The 23,129-nt window shown below is 34.8% G+C and overlaps 2 protein-coding genes, 2 long non-coding RNA genes and 1 other non-coding gene across 7 annotated transcripts; 3 read left to right on the top strand and 2 right to left on the bottom strand.

Annotated features, from left to right (window-relative positions):
• Window positions 1-712: 712 nt before the first annotated feature.
• On the top strand, window positions 713-2,998 carry LOC132607355 (uncharacterized). The gene is made up of 2 exons (XR_009570255.1): window positions 713-1,416; window positions 2,771-2,998. It is a non-coding gene; the product is annotated as an uncharacterized LOC132607355 (long non-coding RNA).
• LOC132608543 (small nucleolar RNA snoR137) lies at window positions 2,285-2,424 on the top strand. The gene has a single exon (XR_009570452.1). It is a non-coding gene; the product is annotated as a small nucleolar RNA snoR137 (small nucleolar RNA).
• A 53-nt stretch (window positions 2,999-3,051) lies between the features above and the next one.
• LOC132607354 (thioredoxin-like 1-1, chloroplastic) lies at window positions 3,052-7,040 on the bottom strand. The gene is made up of 4 exons (XM_060321288.1): window positions 5,689-7,040; window positions 4,635-4,811; window positions 4,348-4,512; window positions 3,052-3,943 (listed from the first exon to the last, which is right to left on the bottom strand). Exons 2-4 carry the CDS (start codon window positions 4,809-4,811, stop codon window positions 3,605-3,607), a joined length of 681 nt encoding a protein of 226 aa, XP_060177271.1. The 5' UTR covers window positions 5,689-7,040; the 3' UTR covers window positions 3,052-3,604.
• Window positions 7,041-12,800: 5,760 nt separating this feature from the next.
• LOC132605477 (uncharacterized) lies at window positions 12,801-14,348 on the bottom strand. Its single transcript, XR_009569197.1, has 2 exons — window positions 13,412-14,348; window positions 12,801-13,261 (listed from the first exon to the last, which is right to left on the bottom strand). It is a non-coding gene; the product is annotated as an uncharacterized LOC132605477 (long non-coding RNA).
• Window positions 14,349-14,769: 421 nt separating this feature from the next.
• On the top strand, window positions 14,770-22,440 carry LOC132607353 (uncharacterized). Of its 3 annotated transcripts, none has more exons than XM_060321285.1 (6): window positions 14,770-14,844; window positions 18,305-18,329; window positions 20,540-20,614; window positions 20,886-20,990; window positions 21,105-21,223; window positions 22,108-22,440. In XM_060321285.1, the coding sequence occupies exons 1-5, from the start codon at window positions 14,840-14,842 to the stop codon at window positions 21,219-21,221; spliced, it is 327 nt and encodes a 108-aa protein (XP_060177268.1). In that variant the 5' UTR covers window positions 14,770-14,839; the 3' UTR covers window positions 21,222-21,223; window positions 22,108-22,440. The 3 variants fall into 3 exon arrangements, with proteins under 3 accessions (XP_060177268.1, XP_060177270.1, XP_060177267.1); XM_060321287.1 differs by lacking the exon at window positions 14,770-14,844 and adding an exon at window positions 16,285-16,472 and having other exon boundaries at window positions 22,138-22,440; XM_060321284.1 differs by lacking the exon at window positions 14,770-14,844 and adding an exon at window positions 16,302-16,472.
• Window positions 22,441-23,129: the final 689 nt, after the last annotated feature.

Raw genomic sequence — 23,129 nt, 5'->3', positions numbered from 1 at the left:
CTCTTCCTCAAATTGGTTAAGGTCTCAAAATTAAATTAATTCTGTTTCGATTCTTTTTCAAATTAATCTTGTTTCTTTCACATAATCGATTTACAATTCACAATACTTGAAATGAGATTCACTTTCTGTGAAAATAAATTATAACTGATTTTTAAACAGAAATTAAACATCACCAGCGTCGCATATATTTTCTTCCAAACTCATAATTTCTTTTTTGCTTTTATGCAAATCTCATATTTTGTTTTATGTGCATCATTTTATACCATGTGCTTCTATCAAGAAACACCGGAATAAATGTGTTTCAATTGCCATAGAAGTTTTTTCTTGTTTATTTACCATTATACTAACTATAAATATATTTTAAGTAGCTCAAAAAAGATGTTGTGCGGGAAAGTTTATGAAAATGTCATGAATGCTACTTTTTTAGAAGATTATCAAAGAAATCTTCAGTATTAATTGATAATCCATTAAACCTCAAGTCGCAAGGCCATTTCGGCATACTTTGATTTCCACACATAAAACGATTGCAATAAAATTAGCTTAAGATGGAGGGTTGACAATTAATAAAACAAGTTATGGTAGAATAAGTTGAGCATCTTATACGAATACATTGCAAAGTAAATTTCACCTAACAAAACTATCGAGTACGTCAAAACTCAAGATCCAAAATATGATTAAAGCAGCACAAATATATTTTTCTATATTCCACTGTAGTCGCTTTCTTTACAATATGAACTTCAGCTCATCGGTTACAGGGCATAATGTTTAGCTCATGGTTGTAAGTTCAAGTCTCACTAGAAACATTCTCTTTTACTCTTTTTTTCTGGAATGCTTTGATTTGCTTTTCTTTGTCGAGGGTACATACACTGGGTATGTTGTTGTCTTCTTGTTGTAGTATTAGGAGTAGGACTGAAATTGTACCGTTTAAGCAAAGAATGTGGGTAATTATTGTACCATGTAAACTGTAAAAGAAATAGAATTATTTTGAGCTTTTGTTAAAAAATAGTGGTCAATTTCGGATTTTTTTCCCTCTCATATTGACAACTAGGCAGGGTATATTAGGAAATGCACACAGAAATGACAACATTTTAGGTTTCAGGAAATCTATATAAAACGAAGAAGGTGTTAGCCTTTAACCTCAAACTACTTGATCTTATCTGAGCAGTGGGTAGCGGCGAAGACGGTAACGGAAATATAACCGGTGCAGTTAGAGAGGAGTTACCGCCCTATTAATTTAGGGTTTAATGGCGGCTCCGTTAATCTCTTTCTCTGCCTTCCAATTTTCCGTTACCCCTTTTGCCCTGCTTTACTGTGATGAAGACTGTCTGCTATCTGAGCCTATCGATAAATCGGGGCGATGAGGGTTTCTGCGGACTTTACAATAATACCCTCACAAAAACAAGTTTTTATTATTTGGTAGATATATTATTATACAAGTATTTGCATTTTATGTGTACTTGTCAGATTTCAAAAAAAAGCTTTTATTTTTATGTGTTATTTGCTCTCTAGTTCATGCATTAAGTTTTTATCTTATTTGCTCTGATTCATGCTTTTTGTACTAGTATTTGTATTTAAGTATTACTGAAGAAAATTGATAGTTTCATGATACAATCGATGTTTTAAGTTTAGAGGCAGGTACGGATTTCAAAAGAGGTTTTATTTTTGGGAAACTTATGTGAATGTACACTTCGGGCCGAAGTATACTGTATATTGTATGTATATGTTGTGTATAATATATGTATGTTAGTATACACTATCTATACAGTGTGTACATATTAGGTAAACTAGATGCAATGGTATTTGGCTGTCATTTTTCCTTTATTTTTTATGTGCTATTTGCTTGAGTTTATGAATTTTTCTTGATTTATTTATTACACAAGTATTTGCATTCTAAGTATTCTTGTTCATATTATTGATGAACATAGACTGTTTCGTTATAATAGATGTTCTAAGTTCAGAGGCAGATCCTGATTCCAGAAAAGTTTTAATTTTTATGTGCTATTTGCTCAAGTTCATGCAATTTTCTTGATTTATTATACAGTAGTATATTTGCATTTAAATATTTCTTGGTGCTTCAAGTACCTTCATGTTTGTTGTTCTGTTTGGAGCTGTGATTCATAGTATACTTATAATACATCAGAGTATTTTGTTCCTTTTATGTTCAGATCTGCATTACAATCAGTTTTACTTCATATTGATGCTACATGAACTTGAATCTTTTGAAGTGTGTAGATGTTTCTGCATCTCCTAGTGCTTGTTATTATCTGGATGATTTAGTGGTAGAGTTGCTTCTTACTTGTGAGCACCTCTTAATTTTGTGGGGATGTTCCTGTTTCGGAAGCATATATAGATAATTTTTGCCAGTTTTAAACAGCGTGATGTGTACATCATTTAGCACCATGCTACCTGTCTACTGGTACAATCTGATGCCATGTTATTTTGTTTTGTCTTAAAATGTATCACCTTCAATTTGTACAGCATGTAGCAGTGATTTGATGAAAATGATAACTTTACAGTCTAAACTCCATTTCGAAAACTTTACACTCTAAATACAGCTGCATATATTGGACAGCTCTAGGACATCTTATTGCTAATATTTGAGATATGATCCGTCTCTATTGTATCTCTATCAGTGCAACTCTAGCTATTTTTTTTTTTAGCTTTTGATCCACTCATCCGCTCTGTGATTAGTAGTACAAATTGGAAGAGATAATGGCTTTATACTTATAAGTGTCCAACTTTGATGTTTTTTGGTTTGGGCATAGTGTAGCTATTAGCTGCCATGATGACGGAAGCCGCTCTTTGCTTTGGCAAATGAAATTCATGGTTGAAGGCTGTTGAAATAAAGCACTCCTTTGCTGGTGCAGATGGCGCCTCAGCTGCCAAACTAATTGGAGTTGGTTCAATATTGTTTTATTGAAGTCCAGTTGTGAATTTCTGCAATGAAGTTGCTCTACTATTTTATACCAGTAATCTGAGAGGCGTTCGTTACCTTCTACTTACATTTGCAATTGTGGAGATCTAATTTTACTTTACTGCATGGGGATATATCTTTTCGCAATCGTGTTCGTCTGTTAGGCTGTGCACCAAATCTCTACTATTTACCTATGTATGGAATAAATAAAAGCGGAAGGACATAACTTAGAAGAGTATATACAAATAAAGACTTGGAAGTGTAAATTTCAAACTTAGTATTTCTGTAATTCTCAATCACCAACAGATTCAGAAACAAGTAAAGCATATTACTAGAAATGCACTTACTTTTCTCCTAGAGTCCTAGTGAAAAAAAGGAGAAAGTCAAAGAGTGCCTGTCTGTTGCTCCAGCTAAGAATAGATAGATACCGGACAATATGTATAACAACCAGATACAGTATGGTACATGTCATCTTCAATCCATTGCCGCAACATTGTGTACATAAAAAAACACAGAACGTACATCACCAAAAAAACACAAGACAATTGTGCGTATATTACCTCTATGAAACAATTTACTCGCAAAATGTCAACTTTTTATATGGTCTGAGCAAGAGCTAGATCCATCCATATTCTTGGTTTGCCGAATATTGCACCATCATGTTATATTATCCACGCTTCATGTCCAGTTCTAGGCACGTGGTGTCAGAATGCCCATTTTCTTAACAAGCTTCACTTCTTTTGAGTCGTATTTGGCCTTATGTGAAGCTGACGTGAGGGGAAGCGGAAGTGGAAGCAATAAGGGGCGAAATGTAATTGGATGAGATGAAAATGTTCGGTTTGTTTTTATCACCATATCTTCTTGTAAGGCAACAACAGGTACTGGTTCTTCTGTTTCTGGTGTGTACGCAAAAGATAGGTCCTTGTTAGCTGCTAGCGCAAGTAGCTCTTTCTCCTTAGGCCCTTTGACTGGTGCGAGGCTGCAACAATCTGCGCCATACTTTGCCAATGCATCTTTGAATTTTTCTATCTGCTCCAAAATATGGCGGTTATTGTCAGAAAACCATTCCAAAATAGGATCATGTTGTAGCAAAAGGAACCGGTAATAAAAAGAACCCGTAATAAATCACATATCGGAAAAGAAGCAAGCGCCATAAAACACAGCTATAAAAGAATGCAGTGATTAGCTGTCGCATACATATTGAATATCTTAGTCATCACAACAGAAGAACAATTAATCCAAAGGGACATTATGCAGAAAATGCAGATTTTAAATTACACAACTTTTCCAATAACCATCCTGAATATTTTACATGCATCCCAAGAATGACATAGAAGAAAAGCATTACCAGCTAGGAAGAAAGCTAACATAAGTGCATGGATTGCTGTATTAGAAGAAAAACCAACGCAGATAAAGGTGGATGGAAAACTAACCGTGGCATTGGTACAGCTAAAGCTACAAAGACGACCTTCAGCACCTCTATAGAAACGGAAAAATGGGAGAACGTGTACGTTCAGTGAGTAACACATTGACTTGAGTTCCTCATAGTTCACATGCCAGAACTGCACGTCCGGATTCATTTCTGCTAGCTGACATATCTGCATTTTCCAATTTTACCAAGTCTAAGGTCATTAGTCCTATCTTACTGAAATAGACATATTTCAATTTACAAAAACATAAGCACATTTAACAAATAGTTCAGACCATAAGAATCTACTACCTTTGGATGAAGGGCTTTGCAGCCTCCACAGCCAGGGGAAAAGAAATCAACAACTACTAGTTTATCTCCGGCGCTTAGAAGGGAGTCGACAAAGTCTTGGGCACCAGTCACCTCTTTCATGTTAGGTTGAAGCCCTTTCTCCCACCATTTTGGTGCTTTCTTAACTCCAATGCTCATCTGTGTTATGCATATTTAGCGCACGATGAAAAAATTGAACCCTTTATATTCTATAGACTCAAGCCTGCCAAATTTTAAAAAGAGAAGGATCATATGGTGATCCAACTTATGCAAACAACAACTTAGTAATACAAATGGTAAAAATGCATCGCCCAAAATTGCCATTGGCGTACATATAATATTGTACATACATATAAATATACTGATATACATATACATATATTATATGTATATAACATCTGCCCGCTATTTTTTAGATGGGTGGTTATTTATGTCAATTTCCTACTCCGTATTATTTAAAATCGTCTTTCATTTGGATTACCAAAGCTGTTTCTGGTAATTCATATAAGGGATCAAAGTAACTAGTTTCATCAAATCACTTGCCTATTATTATATCTGCACACTGCTTTTCTTATAAAGTAACCACTAATCCTGAACAATGAAACTGATTAGTACATAAATTAATTTAATCGAATGAAACAATATTAACCAATCATCATGCACTAAATTGGACCAAAACATCTGTGCCCCACACTGGATTCTTCAACACAAAATCATGCAAAAAAAGATAAGTTTTTTACATACTTATTTAACTAATAATTCCAAAAATATTCCCAAACCTAAATTGGAGCAACTGATATTCACATAAGAAAACAGGTATTGTTGAAATTATATGAATTCAACCACTTATGCGTTGACCAGAAATTTCTAAGCTAGAGTGATACAGGTTCATAGAATTCAATAACTTTGACTCAAACCTTATATTTACATTAAATAACCTATTTAATATATCCAAATAATCTATCCGGAACCAGTAAACATAAAAATTATGATCCAGAAGCCAATAGAATATCTAAAATCAGAAAATATAACAAACCTGAGCACTGGTAGCTGCATATTTGTTATTTCTTCTATTGAACTTGGAAAACTTAAGCGTCCTCTTTGAGAAATATTAGCACCCAAAAAATCATTACTTGTTGATAATGAAATCCCAAATGAATTTGGATTTTTAAATTTCATAGGAAAAGAACAAACCCCATGTTGAATATCACCAAAACTAGAAGTTGATGGGGAAAAAACAGCATTTTTCACCAATTTTGCCATGTATTTTTATTTCTTGATTTATTTGAATTCGAGAGGTTTTAAATATTGAGATTGGAAATTGGGAATATAAAAACGGAAAAGGGTCAAATATACCTCTAGTTATACTTTGGGTCCAAATATACCCCTGCCGTTATACTTTGGGTTCAAATATACCCCTGCTGTTATACTTTGGCTCAAATATACCGCTCGTTTTAATGAAGGGACACGTGTCATCATCCTATTGATCTATTTTAAATTATCTCTTAATTAATTAAAATCCAACCCATAACCTAGTATCCATTAAAAAATTCATTTCCACACCCGGTATCCAATTAAAATGAAAGTTTTGCTCCCCTTCTTCTTCTTTGCAGATTAAATGCCTTGGAGCAGATTAAATATGGTAATAGTGGGACCATCAAATTCACCATTAAAATTGAATTCAATATTGATTGAGAATAAATAACATAATAGCATAGTAAATGCAGAAAGCTAAGAACTTTGTCGCAATGAAGAAAGAAACCAATTTTGATGGAGGATAAAGAAAATAATAGCATATACATACATAAAGTTGAAAATTTTGTTCAAGCTGAAAATATTGAATAGGAAAAAAGTCCATCCGATTGATAATAAACAACACAGTAGCATAGTAAAAGCAGAAAGCTGAAAGATTTGCTGAAGTGGAAGAAGAATTAGATTTTGATTGATGGAAAAAAAAGCAAAAGTATAGCAAAATGCAAATGCATAAAGATGAAAGCTTTGATGAAATGGACCGGCGGCGAAGGAAGAGCAAAGATTTCATTTTAATTGGATACCGGGTATGGATATGGATTTTTTTTATTAGATACCGGGTTATGAGTTGGATTTTTATTGATTAAGAGATATTTTAAAATAGACCAATAGGATGATGACACGTGTCTCTCCGTTAAAATGAGGGGTATATCTGACCCAAAGTATAATAGCAAGGGTATATTTAGACCCAAACTATAACGAGAGATATATTTGACCCTTTTCCAATAGTATAGACTATATTTGGCCCTTTACCGATACAAAAAGGGTTTGTTTGTTTTTCTTCAATGGAGATTAAAGTAAGCAAAGGGTACAAATGAAGAAAAAGGTTTGCAAATGGCACAAAATGAAATGAACAGGTGGCTAAGCTTATGGTACTTGTTGACCTTTTTGTAGAACTGTATTAACTGTTTCCTAGGATGACAAAGAAACTAAATTTCTGGCAACGTGTCCAATGTTGGACCAAATAGGAATGGAAAATAATTTGGATAATAGTTGGATATACTGTAGTGAGGAGTCGACAATCGACATAGTTTAGGCAAAATTCTAAATAAATCGAATAAATAGTGTGTTTTTCCCCCATGAAATAAGAATCCGAGAATTAGTAATATATGAATTAAAATAATAAATGAGCCTTTGTAATAGTGAAAATATTTTCTTAAAAGTAAATAACTATTCCAAATTATATGTTATATATATTAATATGTCATATATCAAATTAAACATTCAACAAGGAATAACTTTTGTATTATAGTGATAAGACAAAGTACATTTTATGTTTTGATAATTGTCAAACTGCTGAAGTAATAGAGAGAGACCTGGCTCGCTATCTGCTCTCTCTGTACGTCGTACAACAGCAATAACTGTAAAGATGCACTGCCAACTGCATAACTGTACAGCAGTGTTGCGGCCCATCCTTTAAGTCAAACATGGGATGAGTGGTCTCTATCTCACCCACATGTTCTCCAATATATGTACAACTTATTCCAACATATTGGGCAACACTTGAAAACCTAAACAATCTTGTGCAAATCCTTGCAGCCACAAGTTCTCAAGTGCTCTCAAGAACAAAGTCACTTTCAAGCTGAAAAACCTGATCCAGACACCAGATTATGTCTATGTTCTTTAGGTTGTTGTGAGTCTTTGTTCACTCGTTCTTTAAATTGTAAACCTACTCTTCTCTAAAGAAGCTGTTGTAGGTAGCTTAAATTCTCAGTAGTTTTTAGGCAGTTTACCTATTCAATCTATTAAGTGGTACCCTTGGCTAGAGTTAGCTAAGTGTATTAGTTGGTTTGGCTAGAGTTAGTCAAATGTGGTTGTGTGCTTGGCTAAGTGTAACAGTCCAGTATTTTTCCAAGTGTCTTGAATTACTTCCTTATTCATAGTTTATTTAATTTTAGCGGTCTTGTACCAAAGCAGATAATTATGAAATATATTCATATAATATATATGTAGATATATTTAGTTGTATATATAATTTATAGAATATATTTTATGAAGAGGCAGTTAAGTGAATAAGTGGGTTAGGCCATTACTCTGGTTGCTGGCCACGTTAATAATAGTGAAGACAAGAAAAGTTTAGATGTGAGTTAATAATTCTCAAATGGTTAGAGGGACCCACGGTTATGATTAGTGGTAGATTGATTGATGGTGGATTTTAAATAAGACGAGATAGGGTTTAAGTGGAAAAAAAAGTGGGGCTCAATCAGTCTACCACTAATCATAACCGTGGGTCCCTCTAACCATTTGGGAATTATTAACTCACATCTAAACTTTTCTTGTCTTCACTATTATTAACGTGGCCAGCAACCAGAGTAATGGCCTAACCCACTTATTCACTTAAGTGCCTTTTCATAAAATATATCCTATAAATTATATATACAACTAAATATATCTATATATATATTATATGAATATATTTCATAATTATCTGCTTTGGTACAAGACCGCTAAAATTAAATAAACTATGAATAAGGAAGTAATTCAAGACACTTGGAAAAATACTGGGCTGTTACATTCTCCCTCCCTTAAAATAACGTTCGTCCTCGAACGTAGGAAAAACTCTTCACGTCGTCAAAGAGTAACACATTAACAACCTTAACTGTCTCAACCAGTCTCTTAGGCCTACTGAAATTTGGGCAGAGTTTCCCCTATAATTATGACTAATATCACTTATATACCTGTCATAAACTACCAACAACAACACCCAACAATCAAAATTTATAAACTAACATATACTAGGGAGTTCCGGGCGACTCCATACCATCAATCAATCTACCACTAATCATAACCGTGGGTCCCTCTAACAATTGGGGAATTATTAACTCACATCTAAACTTTTCTTGTCTTCATTATTATTAACGTGGCCAGCAACCAGAGTAATGGCCTAACCCACTTATTCACTTAACTGTCTTTTCATAAAATATATCCTATAAATTATATATACAACTAAATATATCTACATATATATTATATGAATATATTTCATAATTATATGCTTTGGTACAAGACCGCTAAAATTAAATAAACTGTGAATAAGGAAGTAATTCAAGACACTTGGAAAAATACTGGGTTGTTACACTAAGGGTACGGTAAGTGTATTGTAAAGGTGAGGGATTTATGAGAGTTAAATTCTTAGACGGAAAGAGGTTGTAATCTGAAGTTGCTCAGTGTAGTGAAGTGAAATCCTACGTGGTAGGTCGTGGTTTTTAATCCTTTGAGCAAGGAGTTTTTCTCCGGACTGTTCTACCATGACTTTCTCGCTTTTGTTATTACTTGTTTTCATATTGTTTTCGATATGCTTGGTCCTACCTGGCCTTTTGTCTTGTTTTCCTCTCTTGAGCCAAGGGTCTTTCGGAAACAACCGCCCTACCTTTCAAGGTAGGGGTTAGGTCTGCGTACACTCTACCCTCCCCAGACCCCACATGGTGGGATTATACTGGGCTTGTTGTTGTTGTTGAGCAAGGAGTTTTTCACGGTAAAATCTTGTGTTATTTACTTAATGAGCTGTCTGTGAGAACATATAGACAACCAGGTCTCTCCATATTGTTTGGTGGACGCACTGCTACTAACATATAGTGTATTACTCATAATGCATAACTAATTATTACATTATTTATCCATGCATAACTCACTTCAAACAAAATGACCCCTTAGGGTATGTTCGGTATGAAATAAATGTTTTCCATGAAAATGTTTTCGAGGAGAATAAGTGGGTTTCTTACTTATTTTCTTATTTCCGATACGTAAGAAAAAATATTATCCTAAACGTATTTGTATATAATCTAGATTTATACAATGAAAGATGCGAGTGGGGTTAGGGGTGTCAGATGATGAGGATAGGGGCTACGGGGGTGGGGTGAAGATTAGGCGTGTTAGAGATGGTAAGGACACAATTAGTGTGGAAACTACTTGTGGGACTTGTTTTCTATTTCTATAAGGGAAGTCATTTTTCCCATTTTTAAGAAATTTGTTTTTTTGAAAAGGTTATTTTTCAATATTTTTTAACCACCGAACATTAAAAAATTGAAAAACAGAAAATATTTTCCTCTGTACCAAACACACCCTTAATGTTTAATGAAACTTACAGTGTGACGGGCATAGTTTAATAATTGAGATTCTTTTACTCTTACTAAATATTACGAGTTTGAACATTGCGACTAATGTATACTTTTTGTGTATTCGAATTAATCGAAATATTAAGGGCCCGTTTGTCCATGAGAATTATTCACTTTTTTCCAGGGTATTTTTTACTTTTTTCATTTTATGTTGTTTGGCCATAAAAATTTCAAATATAACTTTGAAAAATAACCAAAATTTGTTTTTCACTTTTTTTTCTTCACTTTCAATACATTCAAACAACTAAATATTCTCTGCAAAAACTATAACCAAACACAACTCTATCATCAACTCCAACTCTAAAATACCAAATTTCATATACTTGATTACTCAAAGGAGAACAAAATATATGGTTACCAAAAAAAATACTAGTTCAAAAGTTGGGTACGAATGAATCTATGACAGAGATAAGTACACGTGAATATCGAGTCCGGCACTTTTGTAACCCAAAAAAAAAAAATTGAAACCAAACTAACCCATTAAAAAAAAAAGAACCAAATTAGGCTTCACGCACATATTCTGTGCGTGAAAGGGCCAAAGTGTACATTTACATTTTGTCCCTTTCACGCACAGAATCTACTTGAATTTACTCCTCTTTGATTTAATTAATACTTTGTAACAAAAAGACAAAAAGAATTTGATCATTAAATTAATACTTTGTAACAAAAAGAATTTGATCATTAAATCAAGGAGTAGTTTTTTAGATCTCAAAATGCCATTTTTCACTTAAAAAATAAAAAATAAAAAATAAAATTTAGACATGTGGTAAGCTATTCTTTAGGTATGGATGTGTCGGTTTTTGCTGGTTCTGCTCTTCCACTGCCAGCTTAATTAAGAGCTACCCTTTTTTCTTCCACTGTCAGCTTAATTAAGAGCTACCATTTTTTCTACTCTCAATTGCTGCTAATCTTAGCTAAAATATGACATACTTAAATTAGAATATATGTTAGCACGTTGCTAAATTGAAGCTGGAATATTATGTAAGTCAGATTGTGTTTGATAAACACACTTGAAGACGAGTTCAGAGGTTCAATAGGAACAATACTTAGTTGAGGTGCCAAAATAGAAAAAAAGGAGATAAATTTAGGGGGTCGTGTATGCATTAAGCCTAAAATTAAAGTGTGTAACTAAATTTTCAATACAAATTTATGGGGCAATTTATGTATTACTCAAAAAGAAAAGGTCAAAGATACTTCTAAAAGATGACCCAGTTAAAAAATCAGGATAACTAGAAAACTTTGGGAAGTGAGCTGACACACTTAACCATCTGTTTGGATGGTTGTTTCCCATGGTTCATTAATGTACAGTATGATATGGTACATTATAGTGTTATATTGTATTGTACTGTATTAATAAATACAATGTTTGGATAAACTGTATCGTTTGTTGTGATTTAATAACATTTGTATTGTTTGGTTTAACTGTATGGTACTGTATAATAACTTGTAAGTTTACAAAAATACCTTTAGTTCTTAATTAGAAATTAGACAATATATATTAATAAAATTCAGGTAAAGAATAAAATAGGAACTTTAAAAAATAAGTAGCTAGTGAGCAGGGGGTGGTGGAGGGGTGGGTGGTTGTGGGATGGGATTGGGGGTAGTGGGTGGTGGTGAGAGGTGGTAGGTGGTGGGTGGTGTGAGGTGGGTGGTTGTGGGATGAGGATGGAGGTAGTGGGTGGTAGGATGGGGTGAGTAGTTGTGAGGGTGGGTGGTGGTAAGGGGTAGTGGGTGGTGTGAGGTGGGTGGTTGTAGGATAAGGGTGGGTAGGGGTAAGTGGCGTGGGTGGGGTGGGGGTAGGGCGGATGGTGGAGCGTGGGGCGGTGGTGGGGTAGGGGTGAGTGGTAGAGTGGGGGTGGGAGTGGGGTGGATGGTGGAAAGTGGAGCAGGGTAGGGTGGGGTGAATGGTAGGGTGGGGGTGGGGTGAGGTGGATGGTGGAGGGTGGGGTGGGGTGAGTGGTAAGGTGAGGGTGGGGTGAGGTGGATGGTGGAGGGTGGGGTATAATGGGAAAATGAAATACGTAACCACGGAAAAATCACCAAATTCGTGGTTATAAAAATTGAGACTTTTCATGGTTATATAACCATGGGATGAACCACGGGTTTACAACACCATACTACATAATTTTAAGAACAATGGAAATAAACATGGTTTCATACAAAATCATACATTAATGAACCACACGAAACCACCATCCAAACAGGGGGTAAAGGGTTGTATATAGGGGTGGACGTTCGGTTTTTCGGTTCGGTTTTATCAAATTTCGATTTGGCTATTTCGATTTCGGTTTTTTGAAGGTGGACACCGAACACTGAACCAAACTAGTTCGGTTCGGTTCTTTCGGTTTCTGTGTTTTGAAGTTTGGTTCGGTTCGGTTTTTTCAATTCGATTTTTTTAATATGATATTAGAAGCGTTTCTATTTACAATAATTCATATTCTCAAAAGCAACAAAACATAAAACTAACAAATTAAAATCAAAATCAAATAAGCAGAATCCACAATAACAGAAAATCATAACCATAATATAGGATCACTAGGTGTTATATACATACAGAAAGACATGTTTTGGCCCCTGAACTTGGTAGCAAAACTCACTTTAGCAACTAAACTTAAGTTGTATTTATTTACCTCCTTAACAACTTTCAAGTTAATTAAATAGCCCCCTTAACGGCCTGGACCAGATGAGATCTTGGTGTTGTTCACCACTCGCCTGGTGATTGGTCCACGTCATTAAATATTTTTTAAATTATTTTTATTTATTTAATTTTTCTCTTTCTTCTTCATCCCTTCTCCTTCTAACCCCCAACCCCCGCTCCCTCTCCCCTTTCCCCCAACTCGTTGCTGCTATCTTCTTCTTTCTTCAACAACATTCACGTATGAGCAACACCCAGAATCAACACCAAATTGAAATACATTCATTTCTTCAACACCATCCCAAACCAAAAAAAAAAAAAAAAAAAAACTAGTTGTATAAAATTAACACCCAACTCGCTGCTGCTATCTTCTTCTTTCTTCAACAACATTCACGTATGAGCAACACCCAGAATCAACACCAAATTGAAATACATTCATTTCTTCAACATCATCCCAAACCCAAAAAAAAAAAAAAAACTAATTGTATAAAATTAACAAAACTCCACCCGTTCCCTAATTCATAGCACAATTCATCACTAACCCACCCTATTCTTCTTCCATGGATTAAATGTTGGAGAGAAATAAATTAATAAATTAACGACTATAAATATAATAATTTTGTATAAAATAAATTGACACTGTCAAAGAATACCACGAAATAAAGTATACCAAGAATTCTTCATTTTTGTGCTGTTGCTGCTGCCCCCATCCCTCCGCCCCCACTCACCTCTCCTCTCCCTCTCCTTATTCCCCATCGTTTCAGCTGTTGTTGCTGCCCCCATCTCCTTATTCCCCACAGCAATTCAAGTGAGTTTTTTGCTTTGTGTGCTTTGTAACTGAAGATATGAAGCTTCAAAGGACGAAATTGTAACAAAAAGTGGAGAAATAAGTGATTTAGATAAGTGGGTATTGTTTAAATTGGGTTTGAACAACAAGCATATCTAGAAAAAGAATATCTACTCTCTTCAATTTATCATTTCAAGCATATCTGCTCTCTTCAATTTATCTAGAAAAAGAAAGGAAAAAAAATTAAAAGAAGAAGAAAGAAGATGCGGATTGAGAGCAGAAGCGAGAGGATAGAAAAGAAAGGGAAAGGGAAAAAAATAAGAAAGAAAAGAAAAAGGAAAAGAAAAAGAAAGAAAAGAAAAAAGTTAATTTAAAATGGAAAATAAAATATTAAGAAAATCTTAATATATCATCCAATTAGAAGATGACATCTGTACAGTTGGGATCAGTTTTAGTGTTTTTTTTTCATCCCACGCGCTTTTAAGAAATTGAGTACACTTTTTTGCCACGTCACCCGTTAAGGGGGTATTTAATTAACTTGAAAGTTGTTAAGGGGGTAAATAAATACAACTTAAGTTTAGTTGCTAAAGTGAGTTTTGCTGTCAAGTTCAGGGGCCAAAACATGTCTTTTCTCTAAGAATAATTAAGATAACACATAAAGGACATACATTAATCCTAAAGACACATCCTAGTCACTTTTTTTTTAAGGATATTTAATTTTCTCAATTTAAGTGAAAAATTAGGGATATAAAAGCAAAAGAGAGCTTATTACAATTGAGTTTTTTTTTGGGCTTAAACTTAATGGATCTGGACTATTTTAATTTTTCTGTGTAACGTATAAATTTCGGTTCTTCGGTTCGGTTTCATCAAAGTTCGGTTCGGCTATTTCAGTTTCGGTTTTTTGAAGGTGAACACCAAATACCAAACCAAATTGGTTCGGTTCGATTCTTTCGGTTTCGATTTCTTGAAGTTTGGTTCAGTTCGATCCGATTTTTTGATTTTCAGTACTTATGGCCAACCCTAGTTGTATATTTGTAGCTGGGCCGCTTCACTTTGTTATTAGGGTTTTTTATTCTCTCTACCTTTTCTCACCTGCTCAGTCGATACACAAAATTCAAATATGAGGTAATCTATTAGATCTCACCATGTTATTTTTCTTTCTTTTTGCTGAACCTTTATTTGTGGATCTTTAACAAATTCGTTTACTATCGTTGTTACTTTAATTAATCATATGTTTATCCACTTATATATAACGGTAAAAATTGTCTTATCTAGCGAAGCATTAAAGTGATGGAGCAAAATCTTTATTTTAGTTTGTAAATGAGTTTCGTGATGCCACAATTTTTGTCGCTTAGAGAATTTAATTTTTCCGTCCTTGTGACATATCTAATTTGCACAACATTAAAAATTTGCCCTGCCCCGTTTAGTCTTTTTTCATATTTTTTCTTTATTTTCATTTTGCATATTCTGTTCAATTTTTAAAGTGATTAAATTAGTACCCCTGATTTGCAAATATTAACAAAACCTTGACATTTATGTGATATGTACCATTGACAAAATCAAGACACTATAGAACCACATTACTATGTATGCAGGGAATGACACGGTAAAATATGTTCAACGTTTAATGGACACATCTATAAGCTACCGTTTGGATTCAATAGATTTGATAGGTTTCAATTTAACTAATCCAAGTTGAGTACAAATGGCATTAATGAGTTTGTAAACTAAACCAAAGGAAGGAACTGAATATATCCACAAATGGTCTGTCACTATTTACCTAAAACTTTTCCTAATTTTACAATCTTCTGACATCATATTATTGCAAGGATGCAATATGTGATTTATAGATAATCTGTTAATCTCAGCTAGCCATTCAGCAGACAAGAAGAATTTATTATTGTGACTACTTAACACAACTGATTAACTACCTCTATCCTCAGAACAAAGAATGATTTCTACAAGGAATATCAAGAAAAGAATCAAAGGAAATTATGAATTGAAACACTCTGCTTATCAGATACCCATACTTGCAAAGAAGAAGAGGATTTGACATAAAACAATCAAACAGTAAAAGGAAGTTGAAATTTATTTTCAATCTATGAGTAAAAGAACAGAAAAGTCAAAGTTGGTTGCGTGGTGCTCTTGTAAAATCTATGCATCTTTGGAGTTCAAAGCTTTTTGCACACACTGTGTTTCACCATTTGACCCACCACATACCAGTACCACCCCAAAATAGGGGCATTTGTGTGAATGTAACTGGATTTTTATGCCAATTTAACCCACTAGAGGGCGTATATCCTAAACTGAAAAACAGAGAGATAAATCGTTTGGGCTGGGCTGTTAACCCGTTTCTATAAGGGCCTCCCCCCAGCCCATAACTGTAACGGGTGTTTGCTGGATGGCATAAGCTGGAATATTCCAGCACTAATTTTTTGTAGCGTATTTAGTAGGAAAAATTTATACCTCCTATCCTATCAAACACGGGACAAAATGAAGGCTTATGTAAGGGTGGAATATCTCACTTTATCCCACTTATTCTAGGATTATTTTATCTCATCTCACAACAAGTTAGAATAAATTAGTCCGGGAATCCGGATAATTTTGGCTAACTACCAAACGTCACTAAATCTTTTTCTTCGACTGTTTTCCACTGTCCCCTCTTTAAACCCTAGCCACTTTTTTTGCACACTTCAAATACTAATCTCCCTCTTTTTTGGCTCTTGAATTTCTTCAGTTTAATCGAAGATGAGGTAAGTTTACACTTTTAAGTTGTATATCTTCTCTGCTTGAATTGCTTTAGTTTGATGATATGGCTTCCATGATAACGTAATTTTCCGAATAGTTTTAGGGTTTTTCTTGTCATTGTAGTAACCCCTTTAGCAGACGATCTTGCCGTAGCTAGTGTTTGGCCATAGATTTAGTTGGAACTTGACAAACAAACAAAAAGAGTTCTTGAAGTTGTATTAAAAAAAAATATATTTGGAACTTGAAGCTGCGTTTGGACAATGCAATTTACTTGAAAAAGATTTGAAATTTTGTGAGGGGAAGTGAACTTTCACCCAAAAACTGGTCTGGGCTATTTTTTGGAATTTGAAATTCTTTTTTGGAGATAAATTTTCAAAAAACTGATCAAATTTCATGAACAAAAACTGTTTTCAGTTTTTTTTTTTCTTGGCCAAACGGGAGCCTTAACGGGCAAGGTAGGGAGACACCTTAGTTGGGATGGGCAGGGCAGGGTGGGGCGAAGTCTTAACGGGCAGGGTAGGGAGACACCTTAGTAGGGTAGGGCAGGGTGGGGCAAAACTTTTATGTTGCTAATCCATAGAAGGGCAGGGGAGGTGGTGGACTATGTTGCACGGACTCTTCAAAAATATCGTCGGGTGCGTGTCGGATACTCCAAAAGTAGTGCATTTTTGGAGAATCCGACACGGGTGGGGCAACGAAAGTGAAGAGTCCGCGCAACTTAGGTGGTGGATCAAATGGTGAAACACAGTGTTTGCAAATAGCTTTGAACTCCAAAGATGCATAGATTTTACAAGAGCACCATGCAACCAACTTTGACTCTTATATTCTTTTACTCATAGATTGAAAATAAATTGCAACTTCCTTTTACTGTTTGATTGTTTTCTGTCAAATCCTCTTCTTCTTTGCAAGTATGGGTATCTGAGAAGCAGAATGTTTCAGTTCATAATTTTGTGTGGGTCTTTGTTTTTCCTTTGGTTCTTTTCTTGATATTCCTTATAGAAATCATTCTTTGTTCTGAGGATAGATGTAGTTAATCAGTTGTGTTAGGTAGTCACAATGATAAATTATTCTCGTCTGCTGAATGGCTAGCTGAAATTAATAGATTATCTATAATTCACATTTTGCATCCTTGCAATAATATGATGTCAGAAGATTGTAAAATTAGGAGAACTTTTAAGTAACTAGTGACGGAACATTTGTGGATACATTCAGTTCCTTCCTTTGGTTTAGTTTACAAACTCATTAATGCCATTTGTACTCAACTTGGATTAGTTAAATTAAAACCTATCAAATCTATTGAATCCAAACGATATTATAGATGTGTCCATTTAACGTTGGAACATATTTTACTGTGTCTGTTCCCTGCATGCATAGTAATGTGGTTCTATAGTGTCTTGATTTTGTCAATGGTACATATCACATAAATGTCAAGGTTTCGTTAATATTGGCAAATTAGCGACGCTATTTAATCACTTTAAAAATTGAACAGAATAGTACAAATTGAAAATAAAGAAAACATATGAAAAAGACTAAACGGGGCAGGGCATCTTTAAAAAGTACTAAACGGGGCAGGGGGGGTCAAAATCTTAGCGGGTCAAGGGTTGCCCTGCCCCAATTGCCATCCCTACATGTGATAGAACCCTTCTTTTGGCTAGAATAAAAGGATAACTAGGCTGTAGGATATAGAAATTAGAAAAAAACCTGGTCATTGTCTCATGTTTTTTTTCGATTCCTGATTTGTTTTCTATTCCTGCTGATTTTTTGTGTTAATCAAGCATTAGCAAGTGGAGGTTCCTAATTATTTTTGTTTTCCTTGTCTTTTTTTGCTCTTTTGCAGTCGGCCAATGGAAGAGGATGCCCCTGTAAGTCAGCTTACTTTGCAAGTGTTTTGCTTATACACAGCTCTAGTTGTTTATTTTTTCATTGGCTTATGTCCGTGTTGTGAACTATTTTGTTTTTTAGGGCTTGTCTACTGCTTAGTAGTGGTGAACATGGACCGGTTGGTTTGGATTTTTCAAATACCAAACCAAACCAATTGTATCGGGTTTTTAAATCGATAAACCAAACCAAACCAACAAAAATCGGATTTTTCACTCTCGGATTTTTCAGGTTAGTCGGGTTTTTTCGGGTTTTTTTTTTGGTTCGATACGAAGCATCTTATAATGGCATTTGCTTGACCAAAAATAAGCATCTTACCCTTCTATTTCTAAAAATGTAAAATGAAAAATGTGTGGTGAATTCATTGACTCATTAAATAAAAAATTCGTAATAATTGAATCAAATAAGTATAGAACATGCATGATGCATTTGATGTATAACTATAACAATCAAACAGAATGTAGTAACAAACAACTTCAATATTGTTCCGTAAAATGAGTTTTTGTTAGCGTTTAAACATTTACTTAAAAAGCCTATCGCTAAATGAACAAAAAGATTATAACTCAAACTTAGCGTTAACAATTCATTATACACCACAAATACTTACAAGGAGGATCATATAAGAGGTGTTTGTTAGAGGTTCCCAGTGGACAACACTCACAAAAAGATTGGATGAGCTGATTTTCTACCCTTAGTCTACTAGTTTTGTTTATTGTTTGAGTTGTTTTAATGTGATAAAGGCTAGTTTTGATAACTGCTAGGCTGTTGTGCCATAGTAGTGTTTTGACATTGGACAACATTAGCTATTTGTAATGAAAAAGTCTCTTTTAATTGCCAAAAAAGAATTAATTATACAATCGGATGTGGTACCAATTCTTAAATGGATTGCATCACGAACGAAGCTGACTAATCAATGCTTAAAAGTGATAAAGTTACATACATATTTATAAATTATATATGTATAAAAATATTTATAACCCTGAGGGGTTGGCCTGGTGGTAATTGGCTTGAGCCTTGGGGTGCTTCCTTTCAAGGTCTCAAGTTCGAAACCCACTGGGTGTAAACAATTTCTGAGGGCCATCGGACTGGGGTAAAACCCTGAATTACCCGTGGTGCACTTGCGGGAAACTCCTTGCCGAGGGCCTGTGCACCACCGGGATTAGTCGGGGCTCAAAGAGACCTGGACACCCGGTGCTTAATCAAAAAAAAAAAATATATTTATAAATTGTATATATATAACCGGATCGGTTTGGTCTCGGTTTGACTTTTTTTAGTTAAAACCAAACCAAACAAACCACTACTCGGGTTTTTTTTTTCCGGTTTGGTTCGGTTTGTCGGTTTGGTGCGGTTTGTCGGTTTTCTTTGTACAGCCCTACTACTTAGTACTTCCTTTTCCTTCCTGTTCACCTTAGTGCCATGTATTGATTAGATTTCTTTTGTTGGTTACCGTCATCCCTGCTTTACACATTACATCTAATAATTTTCTAGGCAGACGTCTTTTATTTTATTAAAATGAGAATAGGTTGTATTCTTTTCCTGATAAAAAATGAGAATAGGCTATACCTCCCTTTTAAAGTAAGAACAAGAAATTGTTTGAGATAGTTTGATCTGTAGTTTTTTTTCCAACACTTTACATTGACTGTTGACAAGTCTTTGGTTAAGTTTGTTGAGTTCACCACTCACAAAACAGCTGACAAAATCAATTAGAACTTCAAAAAAACAATATAGCTAGGACCGAATTTTTGTAAAACTTAGAACTTCCGAGTATAAAAATGGTTGGTTAAATTAGAAGGCTTAACTTTCTACACTTGTGTTGCTCCCACCTCCATGCAAGTGTTGTGACAGTATTTTCTCATGTTTTCACTTTGGATAACGTAGAAACTAGGTCTAAACTGTGTAGTTTTCCCTTAACAGACATCCTATTTTCAGTTCTTCTTTTCTTCTTGGTATGTTTATTCATAATTGTTCATTTTCCGTGTGAGTCTTGCTTCTTGTTCGCCTTCCAGATGTGTAAGTGCTTAGCTTCAAAATTTTAATTGTTAGATTATCCAGCTTAAGCACAGAGAGTAAGAGTGTATGCCCTTCTATTTGGTGTGATAGAGGATTGGGCCTCATCAGTCTCCAGTGAATCTGACTTGCTTATCAGATTTTATGATAGATGTCCTGTTTTCACTAATGGATCTTTTTCTTGCAGGGGAAAAATGAGGAAGAGGAGTTCAATACTGGCCCACTTTCCGTCCTGATGATGAGTGTTAAGAATAACACACAGGTATTTGATAGACTTTAAGCATCTATGATGATGTCTTTGTTTATGTCGTGCTTATTTGTTAATGCTAATTATAAGAAGATTGACTAAATCTGTTCTGGAACCTTGCTTATGTTGACCATGTGCTTTCCACAGTCATGCCGGTATACTTTCTCATTTATCTTAGATTCAATACTGTAGAACTAGATGCAAGCTTCAGTTTTATATGTGGAAGGGCATCATCTTTATCTTTATGCATGTTATCTTACAGATTATTTTCTTCTGGCTGTTCTAGGTGCTCATCAACTGTAGAAACAACAGGAAACTTCTTGGTCGTGTGAGGGCGTTTGATCGTCACTGCAACATGGTGCTTGAAAATGTTAGAGAAATGTGGACTGAGGTTTGTTTGTTCTTGATTTTCTTAAATCGATTTTTTGGGACGATGTGTATTGTGTCTTGGATTTGTTACTTGCATAGGCTCCAGTTACCAAAGTTGTTTATGTTTATTCTTCAGGTGCCCAAGACTGGAAAAGGAAAAAAGAAGGCTAATCCTGTTAACAAAGATAGGTTTATTAGCAAGATGTTCCTTCGGGGAGATTCTGTGATCATTGTCCTTCGAAATCCCAAGTAGAGGTATTGCTGGATCTTTGACATTGCTTGTGTTTTGATGGTGGTTGAAGTAATTTGTGTTGAATTTGGAGCTAGTTCATTTCATCAGTCCATTTTAATAACCTGCAATTATGCAATCAAGTGTTTGGTACGAAAAAAGGTAAAAGCGAAGTAAAGTTTGTTGAACTCATTAATGTCATATTTTTCAATATTTTATAAACAAAAACTTGGAACTTCAAAAAGGATTAACTTTTAGCATTTAAATAATGGTTTTTCTGGAAATGAGAGGGTGAGCTAGCTATCGTCGAGTGGGAATTGAATAATATGATGGGAAAATTAATTGCAGGAAATGATAGCAAGAGAAGCTTCATGTTCTTTTAACAAGCTAGGTATATGGAGACAGAAAGAGGTATTGGTATTTGATGAACAATGCGGACCATACTAAATGAGATATAATATATGTAGAGTAATTTCTGTAATACAAATGATAGGAAGCTCAATGGTAGGGACTAGGAAACAACTATAGGATTAAAATCTGCATGTTCCTCCAAGTTCAGCTAATGAAATATGGAGACAGAAGGTGGTACAGAATATTCGTGAATTACTAAGAGAGCTTACCCAAAATGCTCCCCTGGTAGAGCAGGGTAAGGGGATTAGGGAAGCATGGACATAAACCACATTTCTGTGAAGAGGCTATTTCTGTCCGCATACAGAAACATTCCATTTCCTCTTCTTTCTTTTTTTGTGCTTTCCTTCTTGAAATGCAGCTTTTGGGTGGCTGTGCACATTCTTAATTTATTTCTGATTGGCCACGAGTTTGGGCACATTGGTGTTCCCACAATTATTGTGCTTTTACTTGTCTGATGTCCCTTATTTCTTGCTAATTCTAATACACTTGTGTAATGTAGGTGAATTGGATTTTTGTGTGCTTTGGAGAGAACTTATGAGCAGCCAGGAGTTGGACCAGCCCTGTATAATCTTTCGTATTCGGGAATTTACCTAGGCAGAACACCACCTATGATTGCTGTAGGGTGCTGTTAAGACTTAATATAGGATTTTGATGTTCTGCTACATAATATTATCTTCATGATCTCCTTGTAAACGTTGGAGCTTAAAGTGCTTTCCGTGTATGTTGAATGCTATGATCGGCTAATATGTACGGTAACTATCTTGCATAACTCCGGATACATACATTGCCCATTGTGAAGCATCAAATGTGTTGGTCACTAAATTATTGTCGAGTTTTGGTGCATTGGCTGGACAAAAGAAATAGTCAGAGTTTAAAATGGGGTGGCAGAGATTACCAAATGAAATGAATATGATAAATGGATTACAATATGATCCTTGCCGTTACATTGTTTTTGCATCATCTAATCGTGGAATCTTTACAGATAGTTAGCTGAGTTTGTTCTTTGCTTTTTCCAAATGATATATATAAATTATACACTAATATTACATGGTTATACAGAGAGTACCTATTTACTAATATTACATGGTTGGGTGTGTGGCTATTTAGTTAATTCTACTTTAATCTCTATAATTTTTACGTTGAAAACCGCAATTTTGCTTTGTTATTCACCGTTGAATCATGTCTTGAAGCCCTTTATTAATAAATTTGTGGTTGTCTGTTTTGATGACATTCTTATGTATAGTAAAACAATGGAGGAGCATGTAGTCCATTTGAGACAAGTGTTTGATGTCTTATTGCGTGGAAAGTTGTTTGCTAATCTCAAGAAGTGTTCCTTTGGGGTTGAAAAGTGATATTCTTGGGTTTTGTTGTGAGTGTGAATGGTGTGGAGGTTGATGAAGAAAAGATGGAGTCCATTGAAACTTGGCTAACTCCTAAAAATACAATCGATGTGAGGAGTTTCCATGGGTTGGCAAGTTTCTATAGGCGATTTGTGAAGGGATTTAGTATTGTTGCCTCTCC

This window comes from Lycium barbarum, chromosome 8, assembly GCF_019175385.1.
Source record: "Lycium barbarum isolate Lr01 chromosome 8, ASM1917538v2, whole genome shotgun sequence".
NCBI classification, from domain to species: Eukaryota; Viridiplantae; Streptophyta; class Magnoliopsida; order Solanales; family Solanaceae; genus Lycium; species Lycium barbarum.
Note: the sequence above shows the minus strand (reverse complement) of the source record. Positions and strands in the feature narration are given on the sequence as shown.